Genomic DNA, 16,457 nt, shown 5'->3' on the forward strand with positions numbered 1-16,457 from the left:
ACAGGCATGAGCCACCATGCCCGGCCTGGATTGCTTTTCTTCTTTACTGAAAAGTGCAAATATTAAACGCTATTTTGGAAGAAATATTAAATGTAATTTATTATTGTCATTTATAATTAAATAATTATTATTAGCTCTAATTCAAGTAATTTCTAGTTGCAGTGCTAAAATGTTGAATCTTATTAACATTAAAGGTTTACGTGTACATATTTTCCTTGACTTTGTAATACATAAAATTTTGTCCTGTTTGTATTAAAATTCATCTAAAAGACCATGAGGAATTTTCCTCGATGGTCATATTGATACATTATAGTATTGTCACTAAAAGTATTGGGAAAATCCTTGACTGATATCAAATATAACACTCCAGACATTAACTGGGCTTTCCCCTTTCTTGAAATAAATGTCTTATCTTAATAAACAGGCCTATGCTGATTTGCTTATTATTCTAGAAGCTTTTGTGATCTCAGCGCCTCTGTACATATCCAGCATGCATTTGTCAATATGAAATGTAAAATAGAAAGTTTTAATATTAATTGTGAAGACTGTGTTGATATTACTGCTTGTTTCTTATTGCAGAGGTTTGTATGGTCAGTGAACTAGAAGATCTCAGTGCTTCCATAGATGTCCAGGATGTATATACCAAAGTGAAATGTAAAATAGAGAGTTTCAATGTTGATCACTATAGAAGCAGGTAAATAATGAATATAAGAAAATCTGTATTTTTCTTTGAACAAAGTTACCATAAGACTTTTTCTATTTTAATTTGGCTGGTTGTTAAAATAAATACTATACAGGCATACCTCAGACATATTGAGAGTTTGGTTCCAGACTACTCCAATAAAGTGAATATTTCAATAAAGGAAGTGACAGAAATTGTTTGGTTTCTCAGTGTATGTAAAGTTGTGTTTACACTATACTGCAGTCCGTGAAGTGTACAATAGCATTATGTATTTTAAAATGTACATACCTTAATTTAAAAATACTTTATTGCTAAAATGTGCTAATGATCATCTGAGCATTCAATGAGTCATAATCTTGTTGCTGATGGAAGGTCTTCTCTTGATGTTGATGGCTGCTGACTGATCGGGGTGGTGGTTGCTGAAGGTTAGGGTAGCTGTGGCAATTTTTAAAAATAAGTCAATGATGTCATTTGCCACATGGATTGAATCTTTCTTTATGAAAGATTTCTCTGTAGCATGTGATGCTGTTTAGTGGCATTTTTACCCACAACAGAACTTCTTTCAAAATTAGAGTCAGTCCTCTCAAACTTTGCTGCTGCTGTAAAAAATGAGATTATGGAATATTCTGAATCCTTTGTTGTCATTTCAACAATGTTCCCAGCATCTTCCCCAGGAGTAGTTTGCATCTCCAGAAACCACTTTCTTTGCTCATTCATAAGAAGCAACTCCTCATGCATTCAAGTTTCATCATGAGATTATAGCAATTCAGCCCCATCTTTAGGCTCCACTCCTAATTCTTGGTCTCACGTTGTTTTCACCACATCTACCATTACTTCCTCCAGTGAGGTCTTGAAACCCTGAAAGTCACCCATTGGGGCTGGAATCAACTTCTTACAAACATCTGTTAATGTTGATATTTTTACCTCCTCCCATGAATCATGAATGTTCTTAATGGTGTCTACAGTGGTGAATCTTTTACAGAAGGTGTTTCCATTTACTTTGCCTAGAACCTTCGGAAGAATCACTATCTGATACAGTTTGGATATATGTCCCTTCCAAATCTCATGTGGAAATGTGATCCCCAGTGTTGGAGGTTGGGCCTAGTGGGAGATATTTGGGTCATAGGGGAGGATCTCTCATGAATGGCTTGGTGCCTCCCCACGGTGACAAGTGAAGCTCTTGATTTCTTGGTTCATGCAAGAGCTGGTTATTTAAAAAGAGCATAGCCTCTCCCTGCTCTCTCTTGCTTACTCTCTTACCATGTGACACACCTGTTCTGCTTTGCCTTCTTCCATGAGTAAAAGCTTCCCAAGGCCTCACCAGAAGCCAAGTAGATGATAGTGCCATGCTTGTACAGCCTGCAGAACCATGAGCCAAATAAACCTCTTTCCTTTATAAATTACCCAGTCTCAGGTATTCCTTTATAGCAATGCAAAATGGACTAACACACTGTAGCCTTACAGAATGTATTTCTTTTTTTTTTTTTTTCCTTTCTCTTCTTTTATTTATTTATTTATTTATTTATTTTTCTTTTTTTTTTATTATACTTTAAGTTTTAGGGTACATGTGCACATTGTGCAGGTTAGTTACATATGTATACATGTGCCATGCTGGTGCGCTGCACCCACTAACTCGTCATCTAGCATTAGGTATATCTCCCAATGCTATCCCTCCCCCCTCCCCCCTCCCCACCACAGTCCCCAGAGTATGATATTCCCCTTCCTGTGTCCATGTGATCTCATTGTTCAATTCCCACCTATGAGTGAGAATATGCGGTGTTTGGTTTTTTGTTCTTGCGATAGTTTACTGAGAATGATGGTTTCCAATTTCATCCATGTCCCTACAAAGGATATGAACTCATCATTTTTTATGGCTGCATAGTATTCCATGGTGTATATGTGCCACATTTTCTTAATCCAGTCTATCATTGATGGACATTTGGGTTGGTTCCAAGTCTTTGCTATTGTGAATAATGCCGCAATAAACATACGTGTGCATGTGTCTTTATAGCAGCATGATTTATAGTCCTTTGGGTATATACCCAGTAATGGGATGGCTGGGTCAAATGGTATTTCTAGTTCTAGATCCCTGAGGAATCGCCACACTGACTTCCACAATGGTTGAACTAGTTTACAGTCCCACCAACAGTGTAAAAGTGTTCCTATTTCTCCACATCCTCTCCAGCACCTGTTGTTTCCTGACTTTTTAATGATTGCCATTCTAACTGGTGTGAGATGATATCTCATAGTGGTTTTGATTTGCATTTCTCTGATGGCCAGTGATGATGAGCATTTTTTCATGTGTTTTTTGGCTGCATAAATGTCTTCTTTTGAGAAGTGCCTGTTCATGTCCTTCGCCCACTTTTTGATGGGGTTGTTTGTTTTTTTCTTGTAAATTTGTTTGAGTTCACTGTAGATTCTGGATATTAGCCCTTTGTCAGATGAGTAGGTTGCGAAAATTTTCTCCCATGTTGTAGGTTGCCTATTCACTCTGATGGTAGTTTCTTTAGCTGTGCAGAAGCTCTTTAGTTTAATTAGATCCCATTTGTCAATTTTGTCTTTTGTTGCCATTGCTTTTGGTGTTTTGGACATGAAGTCCTTGCCCACGCCTATGTCCTGAATGGTAATGCCTAGGTTTTCTTCTAGGGTTTTTATGGTTTTAGGTCTAACGTTTAAATCTTTAATCCATCTTGAATTGATTTTTGTATAAGGTGTAAGGAAGGGATCCAGTTTCAGCTTTCTACATATGGCTAGCCAGTTTTCCCAGCACCATTTATTAAATAGGGAATCCTTTCCCCATTGCTTGTTTTTCTCAGGTTTGTCAAAGATCAGATAGTTGTAGGTAAGCGGCGTTATTTCTGAGGGCTCTGTTCTGTTCCATTGATCTATATTTCTGTTTTGGTACCAGTACCATGCTGTTTTGGTTACTGTAGCCTTGTAGTATAGTTTGAAGTCAGGTAGTGTGATGCCTCCAGCTTTGTTCTTTTGGCTTAGGATTGACTTGGCGATGCGGGCTCTCTTTTGATTCCATATGAACTTTAAAGTAGTTTTTTCCAATTCTGTGAAGAAAGTCATTGGTAGCTTGATGGGGATGGCATTGAATCTGTAAATTACCTTGGGCAGTATGGCCATTTTCACGATATTGATTCTTCCTACCCATGAGCAAGGAATGTTCTTCCATTTGTTTGTATCCTCTTTTATTTCCTTGAGCAGTGGTTTGTAGTTCTCCTTGAAGAGGTGCTTCACATCCCTTGTAAGTTGGATTCCTAGGTATTTTATTCTCTTTGAAGCAATTGTGAATGGGAGTTCACTCATGATTTGGCTCTCTGTTTGTCTGTTGTTGGTGTATAAGAATGCTTGTGATTTTTGTACATTGATTTTGTATCCTGAGACTTTGCTGAAGTTGCTTATCAGCTTAAGGAGATTTTGGGCTGAGACGATGGGGTTTTCTAGATAAACAATCATGTCGTCTGCAAACAGGGACAATTTGACTTCCTCTTTTCCTAATTGAATACCCTTTATTTCCTTCTCCTGCCTGATTGCCCTGGCCAGAACTTCCAACACTATGTTGAATAGGAGCGGTGAGAGAGGGCATCCCTGTCTTGTGCCAGTTTTCAAAGGGAATGCTTCCAGTTTTTGCCCATTCAGTATGATATTGGCTGTGGGTTTGTCATAGATAGCTCTTATTATTTTGAAATATGTCTCATCAATACCTAATTTATTGAGAGTTTTTAGCATGAAGGGTTGTTGAATTTTGTCAAAGGCTTTTTCTGCATCTATTGAGATAATCATGTGGTTTTTGTCTTTGGCTCTGTTTATATGCTGGATTACATTTATTGATTTGCGTATGTTGAACCAGCCTTGCATCCCAGGGATGAAGCCCACTTGATCATGGTGGATAAGCTTTTTGATGTGCTGCTGGATTCGGTTTGCCAGTATTTTATTGAGGATTTTTGCATCAATGTTCATCAAGGATATTGGTCTAAAATTCTCTTTTTTGGTTGTGTCTCTGCCAGGCTTTGGTATCAGAATGATGCTGGCCTCATAAAATGAGTTAGGGAGGATTCCCTCTTTTTCTATTGATTGGAATAGTTTCAGAAGGAATGGTACCAGTTCCTCCTTGTACCTCTGGTAGAATTCGGCTGTGACTCCATCTGGTCCTGGACTCTTTTTGGTTGGTAAACTATTGATTATTGCCACAATTTCAGCTCCTGTTATTGGTCTATTCAGAGATTCAACTTCTTCCTGGTTTAGTCTTGGGAGAGTGTATGTGTCGAGGAATGTATCCATTTCTTCTAGATTTTCTAGTTTATTTGCGTAGAGGTGTTTGTAGTATTCTCTGATGGTAGTTTGTATTTCTGTGGGATCGGTGGTGATATCCCCTTTATCATTTTTTATTGCGTCTATTTGATTCTTCTCTCTTTTTTTCTTTATTAGTCTTGCTAGCGGTCTATCAATTTTGTTGATCCTTTCAAAAAACCAGCTCCTGGATTCATTAATTTTTTGAAGGGTTTTTTGTGTCTCTATTTCCTTCAGTTCTGCTCTGATTTTAGTTATTTCTTGCCTTCTGCTAGCTTTTGAATGTGTTTGCTCTTGCTTTTCTAGTTCTTTTAATTGTGATGTTAGGGTGTCAATTTTGGATCTTTCCTGCTTTCTCTTGTGGGCATTTAGTGCTATAAATTTCCCTCTGCACACTGCTTTGAATGTGTCCCAGAGATTCTGGTATGTTGTGTCTTTGTTCTCGTTGGTTTCAAAGAACATCTTTATTTCTGCCTTCATTTCGTTATGTACCCAGTAGTCATTCAGGAGCAGGTTGTTCAGTTTCCATGTAGTTGAGCGGCTTTGAGTGAGATTCTTAATCCTGAGTTCTAGTTTGATTGCACTGTGGTCTGAGAGATAGTTTGTTATAATTTCTGTTCTTTTACATTTGCTGAGGAGAGCTTTACTTCCAAGTATGTGGTCAATTTTGGAATAGGTGTGGTGTGGTGCTGAAAAAAATGTATATTCTGTTGATTTGGGGTGGAGAGTTCTGTAGATGTCTATTAGGTCCGCTTGGTGCAGAGCTGAGTTCAATTCCCGGGTATCCTTGTTGACTTTCTGTCTCGTTGATCTGTCTAATGTTGACAGTGGGGTGTTAAAGTCTCCCATTATTAATGTGTGGGAGTCTAAGTCTCTTTGTAGGTCACTCAGGACTTGCTTTATGAATCTGGGTGCTCCTGTATTGGGTGCATAAATATTTAGGATAGTTAGCTCCTCTTGTTGAATTGATCCCTTTACCATTATGTAATGGCCTTCTTTGTCTCTTTTGATTTTTGTTGGTTTAAAGTCTGTTTTATCAGAGACTAGGATTGCAACCCCTGCCTTTTTTTGTTTTCCATTTGCTTGGTAGATCTTCCTCCATCCTTTTATTTTGAGCCTATGTGTGTCTCTGCACGTGAGATGGGTCTCCTGAATACAGCACACTGATGGGTCTTGACTCTTTATCCAACTTGCCAGTCTGTGTCTTTTAATTGGAGCATTTAGTCCATTTACATTTAAAGTTAATATTGTTATGTGTGAATTTGATCCTGTCATTATGATGTTAGCTGGTGATTTTGCTCATTAGTTGATGCAGTTTCTTCCTAGTCTTGATGGTCTTTACATTTTGGCATGATTTTGCAGCAGCTGGTACCGGTTGTTCCTTTCCATGTTTAGCGCTTCCTTCAGGAGCTCTTTTAGGGCAGGCCTGGTGGTGACAAAATCGGTCAGCATTTGCTTGTCTGTAAAGTATTTTATTTCTCCTTCACTTATGAAGCTTAGTTTGGCTGGATATGAAATTCTGGGTTGAAAATTCTTTTCTTTAAGAATGTTGAATATTGGCCCCCACTCTCTTCTGGCTTGTAGGGTTTCTGCCGAGAGATCCGCTGTTAGTCTGATGGGCTTCCCTTTGAGGGTAACCCAACCTTTCTGTCTGGCTGCCCTTAACATTTTTTCCTTCATTTCAACTTTGGTGAATCTGACAATTATGTGTCTTGGAGTTGCTCTTCTCGAGGAGTATCTTTGTGGCGTTCTCTGTATTTCCTGAATCTGAACGTTGGCCTGCCTTGCTAGATTGGGGAAGTTCTCCTGGATAATATCCTGCAGAGTGTTTTCCAACTTGGTTTCATTCTCCGCATCACTTTCAGGTACACCAATCAGACGTAGATTTGGTCTTTTCACATAGTCCCATATTTCTTGGAGGCTTTGCTCATTTCTTTTTATTCTTTTTTCTCTAGACTTCCCTTCTCGCTTCGTTTCATTCATTTCATCTTCCATTGCTGATACCCTTTCTTCCAGTTGATCGCATCGGCTCCTGAGGCTTCTGCATTCTTCACGTAGTTCTCGAGCCTTGGTTTTCAGCTCCATCAGCTCCTTTAAGCACTTCTCTGTATTGGTTATTCTAGTTATACATTCTTCTAAATTTTTTTCAAAGTTTTCAACTTCTTTGCCTTTGGTTTGAATGTCCTCCCGTAGCTCAGAGTAATTTGATCGTCTGAAGCCTTCTTCTCTCAGCTCGTCAAAATCATTCTCCATCCAGCTTTGTTCCGTTTCTGGTGAGGAACTGCGTTCCTTTGGAGGAGGAGAGGCGCTCTGCATTTTAGAGTTTCCCGTTTTTCTGTTCTGTTTTTTCCCCATCTTTGTGGTTTTATCTACTTTTGGTCTTTGATGATGGTGATGTACAGATGGGTTTTCGGTGTGGATGTCCTTTCTGTTTGTTAGTTTTCCTTCTAACAGACAGGACCCTCAGCTGCAGGTCTGTTGGAATACCCTGCCGTGTGAGTTGTCAGTGTGCCCCTGCTGGGGGGTGCCTCCCAGTTAGGCTGCTCGGGGGTCAGGGGTCAGGGACCCACTTGAGGAGGCAGTCTGCCCGTTCTCAGATCTCCAGCTGCGTGCTGGGAGAACCACTGCTCTCTTCAAAGCTCAGATGGAAATGCAGAAATCACCGTCTTCTGCGTCGCTCACGCTGGGAGCTGTAGACCGGAGCTGTTCCTATTCGGCCATCTTGGCTCCTCCCCCTCAGAATGTATTTCTTAAGTAATAAGTCTTGAAAGACAGAATTACTGCTTGATCCATGAGCTGAAGAATGGATGTTAGCAGATGTGAAGACAACATTCATCTCCTTGTATATCTCCATTGGAACTCTTCAGTGACCAGGTGCATTGTCAATGAGCTACTGCTCATTTACAAAGGATTTTTTTTTTTTCTACACAAGCAGTCGTTCTCAACAAAGAGCTTAAAATATTCAGGAGACCATGCTGTAAACAGATGTGCTATCATCCAAGCTTAGTTGTTCCCATGTATAGAGCACAGGAGAAGAGTAGATTTAACAAAATTCTTAAGGGCCCTAGGATTTTCAGAATGGTAAATGAGCATTATCTTCAACTTCACCAGCTGCATTCACCTTTAACAAGAGAGGCAGCCTGTCCTTTGAAGCTTTAAACCCAGGCATTGACTTCTCCTCTCTAGCTATCAGTCTGAGATGGCATCTTCTTCCAAGAGAAGGCTGTTTTGTCTACACTGAAAATCTATTAGTGTAGCCACCTTCATCAGTGAACTGAGATACATCTTTTGTATAACTTGCTGCCACTTATCGTTCAGCACTTGTTACTTCATGTTGCACATTAATGTTATAGAGATGCCTTCTTTCCTTAAGCCTCCTGAACTAACTTCTGCTAGCTTCAAACTTAACTTCTGCAGCTTTCTTACTTCTCTCAATTTATAGAATTGAAGAGAGTTAGGGTCTTGCTCTGGATTTAACAGAATGGTGTGTCTGGTTTGATCCTCTACCCAGACCACTCAGACTTTCTGCCTATCAGCAATAAGGCTGTTTCACTTTCTTATCATTTGCAAGTTCTCTGGAGCAGCACTTTTAATTTTCTTCAAGAACCTTCCTTTTCATTCACAACTTGGCACAAGAAGCTTTGTTTTCTGCCTATCTCAGCTTTTGACATGCCTTCCTCACTAAGCTTAATCATTTTTAGATTTTTATTTAAAGTGAGAGATTTGCAACTCTTCTTTCACTGGAACACTTAGGGGCCATTGTAGGGTTATTAACTGGCTTCATTTCAATATTGTTATGTTTCAGGGAATACCTGAGGTGAGAGAGAAAGATGGGAAATAGTGGGGTCAGTGGAGCAATCAGAAAACACACAGCATTGATCAATTAAGTTTGTGTCTTCAGGACATCACTGTTCATGATGTCCTGAAATAATTATGATAATGTCAAAAATCACTGATCACAGATCACCATAACAGATATAATAATAATGAAAAAGTTTGAAATATTATAAGAATTACCAATATGTGACACAGAGACTGGAAGTCAGCATATATTGTTGGAAAAAATGGTGCTGATGGATTTACTCAATGTAAGGCTGCCACAGACCTTCAATTTGGGTAAAACATAATATCTGCACTATGCAATAAAGCAAAGCCCATAAAACCGAGGTATGCCTGTACTTATTCTCAAAGAGGGTTCTTAACAGATACATTGATTAATTTTACTTAGTAATTGTTCATGTATGGAGTATAATAAAATTTTGTTTTATAAGATGACAAATCTGTTCATAAGTATATACATTGCCATATTAAATGAAATAAGCTACTTTTACTAATAATCTTACATAATTTATTTTCTATATTTTATATTTGTTAAGATGCCTGCAACCCAGTTCATGGCTCTGATTTTTGCTGTATACTTCCCATCCATTCTCTATACCAATATAATCATTGGTATAGAGATATACAATACAATCATTGGTATAGAGATATAATCACTGAGATGGAGCAATAGCTCATTTCCTAAGCACTTTGATGACTCTTTCTCATCTCACAGATGATTATTATGTATATGGATATGATAATTATTTTTGTCATATTAAACAGTGACTTATTAATTGGCTTTTGATAATAGAATGTTCAACTCTTTAGTTCCTTTGAAATGGTATGTGTCTGTATCAAAATGATCTTTGCAAGTGATAATACAATATTTTGGCTGAAGTAATTTTTAATGTCATGAATATTACGTATTGTGTTGTACTTTATCCCTGACTGTACCGCTAAATTTATATAAATTATAGATATTCAGATAATTTATTAATTTATTAAAAACATACGTTTCTTGTGTATGTGGTATGCACCAAGTGCTATGCCAAATGAGTACTGGGGATGTAGTGTTTAAGAAAAATAGCCTGGCATGGTGGCTCACACCTGTGATCCCAGCACTTTGGGAGGCCAAGGCAGGGGGATTACTTGAGCCCAGGAGTTTGAGACCAGCTGGGACAAGATGGCAAGACCCCATCACCACATACACACAGAAAGGAGCTGGGCATGGTGGTGTATGCCTGTAGTTCCAGCTGCTGGGGAGGCTGAGGTGGGTGGATTGCTTGAGCCCAGGAGTTCAAGGTTACAGTGAGCTATGATTGTGCCATTGCACTCCAGCCTGGGCGACAGAGCAAGGCTCTATCTTTAAAAAAGAAAAATAGACATAGATGTTACTCTTATCGAGGAGATGGAAGTAAATAATCAGCCAAATAAATATATAATTTACCATGAAGACAAATGTTCTTATGCAGAACTGTCAGAGTGCGGTGCTAATGTAAATTGTTCTATTGATTGCATTGTCAGATTTATGTTTTAGTTCAGTGCAGTGTTGTGAACTTTAGACTTATTTGAAATAGTTATGTATGTTCAATTTCTTAACTCAGAAAAATTGAAGAGAACAGATAAGGTGAACTTATGTTTTCCAGGCCAGGGGAAGGTTGGCAGTCAGGACATTTTGAAGGAGTATTTCTACAATGCAAAGAAAAATCTGTGGTGAGACCCATTTAGTTACTATGATTTTTGAAAATGTACTTTAAACTGTTTATCTTGTTATTTCATAAAATAGGACTAATGGTTACAAGAATTTGAGTTCAGAATAAATTCTTATTAGCCTGTTTCTTCAAAATTACATATAAATTTAAAGCTATTTATTCTTTGAAACTGCTCTTGTTTTGTAACCATCTTCCTGTTATAACAATTAAGTAAATTTATCAAAGAGGCAAAGGTAGGCTTGCTTTTGTTAATATACTTTATCTTTAATGTACTATTGTGTTGACTTTTTGGAATTGTTTCCCAATTCTTATGTGAGTTCATGCTGGATTGTTCTTTACCATAAACTAGAAGTAGTAATTTTATACTAAAAGCAATTATTTTTTGTTTACTTTCATTAACATTGCTTTTGCAGAAGATGGTCCAGGCAGAGGCCATACCTAGCGGTTGCTCAAACCTAAATTTATGCAAACTTGAGGAGAATTTAAAACTATCCAGATATTTTTTTGCTTATGGCTTTTATTGCTTTTTGTCTTTTCACCTTCTTTGCTCCTGTCCATCACCTCAAGCCTTGGGGAAGAGTGTTGGTCTTTGGGGCAATGTGGAGGTGTCTTCCTTTCCTGTACTGACAAGCTGAACAGACGCACCTTGTTGGTTCGACCCATCAGCAAGCAGGACCCTTTCAGTAATTGCTCTGGCTTCTTTCCTTCTGTAAGAAATTACTTTAAATTATGCTACACAACTCCCATTAACAGGAACCCAGAGAAGGAATTGAATGATTCATAGAGTCAACTCTTGATTTGTGTTTTCCTCCGTATCATAAACTTTATAAATGAAGTATAATGTAATTTAAAATCATAAAACTGCTTTTCCACTAAAACCTGTTTCTGGGTCACTTGCATGAGTACAGACTAATTTTACCTCGATATAAGGAAATCAAAGTAGGACATTCATTATATTTTTTTAAATTGTGCATGTATTGAATGATCAAGAGTTGACCAATACTGCTTTTGTCATTCCTCTTACGATTCTTAATAAGATTGCCTTTAAAAATTTTTTTTCTATTATTATGCCATTGTTTTCTTACAACTAATTCAAAGTAACTTGTGTGGTACCTTCTTGAATCTGAACAAGTTTGCATTTCTGTCATTGATTAGGTAGATGAACACAAGGCTGTATCAGTGACTTTTAGACGTTTAGAACCTTGACTTTTTTAATGGTACAACATCTGGATATGTTCTTAAGCTAATTCTTTTAACTGATATTCTTAAAGTTAACTTTGTTCTTAAATTTAATTTTTAATAGTGTATTTGCATAGCAAGTGTTATGTTCTGATTTTATTTTGAGCTTTTACTAGCAATAGTCTTTAATCTTTAGTGCAGAAAAAAATGTGACTTTTGTGTTGGAGGAAGTGTTTAGATTTATTTTCCTCTCTTTGAATGTTCATTAGTGTCTGTGAAAAACATTCTTAATAATTTTAACAAATATTCATAAAGAAACCGTAAATTTATCAATAATGTTCTTCAGAAATTTTTTCTAAATTTATAAATTAAATGCCATTTAAAAAGTTTCTTTACTTAGTGTTTTTTAACATTTTATTTTAAATAGTATAAAGTATTATTACTGTATGAAAAATGATATTTATATTACCTCAACTAGTATTCACTTTTTGCCTTATGTTAAGGGAGTTAAGGATGCAGCAATTAAAAAAAAAACACCCTTTCTTCATGTGGCTTACCTTTCAAGTATGCTTACATTCCACGTTTAAAATATTTTTCCAAATTAAAACATTTATACATTGAAATACCTTTTATACTCTTTACAGGATTCAAATGTTGCTATTAATAAAGATTTATTATGAGTTAGATTTTTTTAGATTAGTGGTCAGTAGTAACCCTCTCCCCAGTTTAGACACTTAGAACAGACAACATCACTGTGATCACTGTGGCCTCTTCCACTGGGGGTATACCTTAACAATCCTTCTCCATCTGTTATTGCTCATTGTCCAGCAACATGCTAATAAAACTGGTAGCACTTTTCTTGCTTTACTATACATCTTTTTGTTTTTGAGTGCAGAAATAAAAAAGAAGGGGAATCAAAAGAGAAACAGTGAAAATGTTGGGAACAGTGAAAAATGCTTTGAGAGCAGGCTATTATGGGGAAAGATGATTATATTGCACAACCATTTAATGCTTACTTTCCAGGGTTTTTTTAATGGTCAATTAAAAAATACAAAAATAATTTATTTTCTTATCTTCCTTCATTATAAAGTCTAAATTAAAAGCAAAATTAGCAGTGATAACTGAATTGCATATTTTTTCCTCTCACCATGTCAGTGGGTGATAGGCAACAAAATGAGAGGAAGAAAATGGAAGCAATTGAAATGTAGGAGTGATGGGATAATATAGCTCAGACTCATTACTGCTTTCCTATTTCTCTTTTTTTTCTGTTTATGTGAATATATTTTCTTCTTTTTGCTTTGTTCCAGTTCACTTCTCCTCTTAAAAATCTCCTTTTTGGACCCTACTAACTTTTTCAGGTGTTGGAAAGAGGGGCAGGGAATGTGGAATATAACAGTTCTCCTCTAATTCTATGCTGAGCAATTTCCAAAACAATATTTTATGTCTATTAATTGGTTGAGGAAGATTTTTTTCAAGTGATATTCTTTTTGTACGTTGAGGAATACAAAAGTATATGTTTTACTTTACTCTTTTAAAAGCATGCTGTTTTACTCTAACTTGTTTATAGTGTGCAATTTGGATAGGAGAGCTAATTGAGATAGTTTTAACAAAAATATTGAAGTTATGATAATTTTTTTACTCTGTTAAATGTTATATGTGTACTAATATAGTAGTATACCCAAAGATTATGATTTACAGGATAGTGATAATTAGATTTTATAAAAAATGCGTTAGCTATTGATAATAGGCAAGTTCTGAAAGACAAATGTTATATTGTTACATCACATTACTGTTTAAATATGCAGTAACTGTTTATTTAGTTCAGTTATCAAAGCATGGTATCGATGAGGCTTCTTTTGTAGGCTCTGTCTTTGTATAAATTAGCCAAATTACTGAAGGAAAAACTCCATTTTCACAAATGTTATATCCTGTGTAGTGAAGGTAATCATCTGGCCTATTCAGATTTGGTCTCAAATAAAAATATGTAATGTGGTTATTTCAATTTCACCTGAGTAAACAACCCTTCTGTGACCTGTGATACTTTTTATGACAGCCTCTTAGTACTCATAATGAAAAATTATCACGAAATGAAAAGATAAAATCAAGATAGTCTTTTCCAACCTACGTTTTTTTGTTTGAGACAGAGCCTCACTTTGTTGCCCAGGTTGGAGAGCAGTGGCTCAATCTCGGCTCACTGCAGCCTCTGCCTCCTGGGTTGAAGCGATTCTTGTGCCTCAGCCTCCCAAGCAACTGGGATTATAGGCATGTACTACCATGCCACCACATCTGGCTAATTTTTTGTATTTTGAGTAGAGACGGGATTTCACCATGTTGGCCAGGCTGGTCTCAAACTCCTGGCCTCAAGTTATCTGCCCACCTTAGCCTCCCAAAGTGTTGGGATTACAGGCATGAGCTACCCCAGCCTCAAATTCTTAATGTTACAGAAAATGCAGAAGTCACAGAAATAGCCACAAAAAGATTAATAACCTCCCTCAAGATCTAGAACTGGAACTCAGGATTCCCATCTTTAGTTCAGTCATTCTAACCATCTTAGAAGCTTTTTGCCCACATCTGCAGAATTGATCAGTCATGTGTTTATTAAGAAGTGTAGGGTAAGACCAAGAGGTAAAAATACTCACTGAGGTCATTTTCTTCTTTCCAATTTTTTAAAAAATCTTTTTAATGAACTGTGTATTGTGATTTCCTTTTTTTGGAACAGACAACTACAAAACTTCTAGATGGCACTCATCAGCAGCATGGATTCCTCTCTCTGACATACACAAAAGCTGTAACAAAAAATGTCCGCCACAAGTTAACATCAAGAAATGAGCGAAGAAGTTTTCATAAGTTATCTGAAGGCCTAATGGATGGTTCTCCTCATTTTCTTCATGAAATTCTTCTTTCAGCACAAGCTTTTGATATTGTTCTTTATTTTCCTTTACTTAATGCCATTGCAAGTATATTTCAAGCAAAACTACCAAAGACCCAAAAAGAGAAAAGAAAATCTCCTGGTCAGCCCATGAGGACCCATACACTGACATCCCGCAATTTACCTTTGATTTATGTCAACACAAGTGTAATCAGAATTTTTATTCCAAAAACAGAAGAAATGCAGCCAACTGTTGAAGGTATTGTCTTCTGATTTTTTTTGTCTGATTTTAAATAATTTTCTTCTAGAGACCTTAGTTTTCTGGGTTTTTTTGTTTCTTTTAAAAAATATGAGCAGTTGGTTGTGCTTTGTGGTTTGGTATATTTTATAGAGAGGAAATATAGATATTCTACAAATCATTAGGAAATACATCAGAATACTATGTAACTATCTGACTTCGTTAGTAGGATAAGAAATTGAGGAAATTTTTTCTTCAGGGCTTTTGCCAGTAAAGCATATATATACTTTGTGTCAATTGTTTTACTAAACTCAAATGTTGTGTTCTGTATATCTAAGAGAACTAAAATTTTTTTTAAAAACAAGATCAAGCACAGTGGCTCACATCTGTAATCCTAACACTTTGGGAAGCCAAGATAGGAGGACCACTGGAGCCCAGGAGTTTCAGACCAGCCTGGGCAACATAGTGAGACCCCATCTGTACAGAAATAAGATATTAGCCCAACATGGTGGTGCACACCTGTAGCCCCAGCTTCTTAGCATATCATTTTTGTAATAAAATATTTGTATACGAACCTTATAGTGCTTAATTACCAAGCTAGAACTAAATTCAATGTATTATACTTAACAGATTCTTAATACAAGCCAGTTTCTACTTTTTATGTCTAACTTTTCTTAGAAGCTATCTTAAAATTAATTACTTTGAGATGTGAAATTACTATTCTCTGAATATCCTATATTCCGACAGTGGTATACAGTTGCTTTCATCTGTTCAGATAGTTTGTAGAAACACATGAATGGTTAAGAATAAAGAGTTAGTCTTTATTTACCAATTACAAGTGATAAACAACTCGCTAACCAGAAAAGTAAGAAGCAGTATATTCATTGCAAAGGTAATGACCTTTATGCTTTTTTCCTTATTATATAGGAGCACCTAATGAAATTTTAGAGAATGTAATTTACATTAAGTTTACATAGGTTAGAAAACAGAAATCTACATTTTTATACAGATAATTCCCTGAGGACTGTAGTTTCAGTTATAATAACATTTTTCCACAACCTTGGAAGAGACACAGACATAAAAGATTGGGGAGATTGTCAAACTGTTTTTGGCATTACAACTGAGAATGGGAGGAAAACACCATGGAAACAAAAGTAGATTGTCTTTATTACACAAAATTTATCAGTGTTTTGGGAGAAGAATTTGGGGTAGGTCATTACATTTAATAAAGACCATGGGCTGGGCACGGTGGCTCACGCCTGTAATCCCAACACTTTGGGAGGCCAAGTCGGGCAGATCATGAGGTCAGGAGTTCGAGACCAGCCTGGCCAACATGGTGAAACCCCGGCTCTACTAAAAATACAAAAAATTAGCCAGGCGTGGTGGCACGTGCCTGTAATCCCAGCTACTTGGGAGGCTGAGGTGGGATAATTGCTTGAACCCAGGAGGTGTAGGTTGCAGTGAGCCAAGATAGTGCCATTGCACTCCAGCCTGGGTGACAGAGCAAGACGCCATCTCAAGTGGGAAAAAAAAAAAAAAAAAAAAACACCATAATGTTGCAGTATCTGTAACTATTTTATTAAAATAAAATTACAGAAGTTTTATATCTAGATAAAAATAAGAATAAAGTTTTATACTATATAATATAAAAAATTC

The 16,457-nt window shown here is 36.7% G+C and overlaps 1 protein-coding gene across 18 annotated transcripts in view; it reads left to right on the forward strand.

The window, feature by feature from the left end:
• VPS13B (vacuolar protein sorting 13 homolog B) overlaps nt 1-16,457 on the forward strand; it is an 861,798-nt gene that overhangs the window by 484,988 nt on the left and 360,353 nt on the right. For 7 of the 18 annotated variants that reach the window (XM_024345440.3, XM_024345439.3, XM_024345443.3 and 4 more), the window contains 3 exons: nt 580-694; nt 11,083-11,224; nt 14,414-14,822. In XM_024345440.3, the coding sequence (XP_024201208.1) occupies nt 580-694; nt 11,083-11,224; nt 14,414-14,822 (666 nt within the window). Of the gene's footprint in view, nt 1-579; nt 695-10,449; nt 10,517-11,082; nt 11,225-14,413; nt 14,823-16,457 lie in introns of all 18 variants that reach the window. The other 11 variants (XM_054657406.2, XM_024345444.3, XM_054657408.2 and 8 more) reach the window with 4 other exon arrangements.

Source organism: Pan troglodytes, chromosome 7 (genome assembly GCF_028858775.2).
Source record: "Pan troglodytes isolate AG18354 chromosome 7, NHGRI_mPanTro3-v2.0_pri, whole genome shotgun sequence".
Taxonomy (NCBI): Eukaryota; Metazoa; Chordata; class Mammalia; order Primates; family Hominidae; genus Pan; species Pan troglodytes.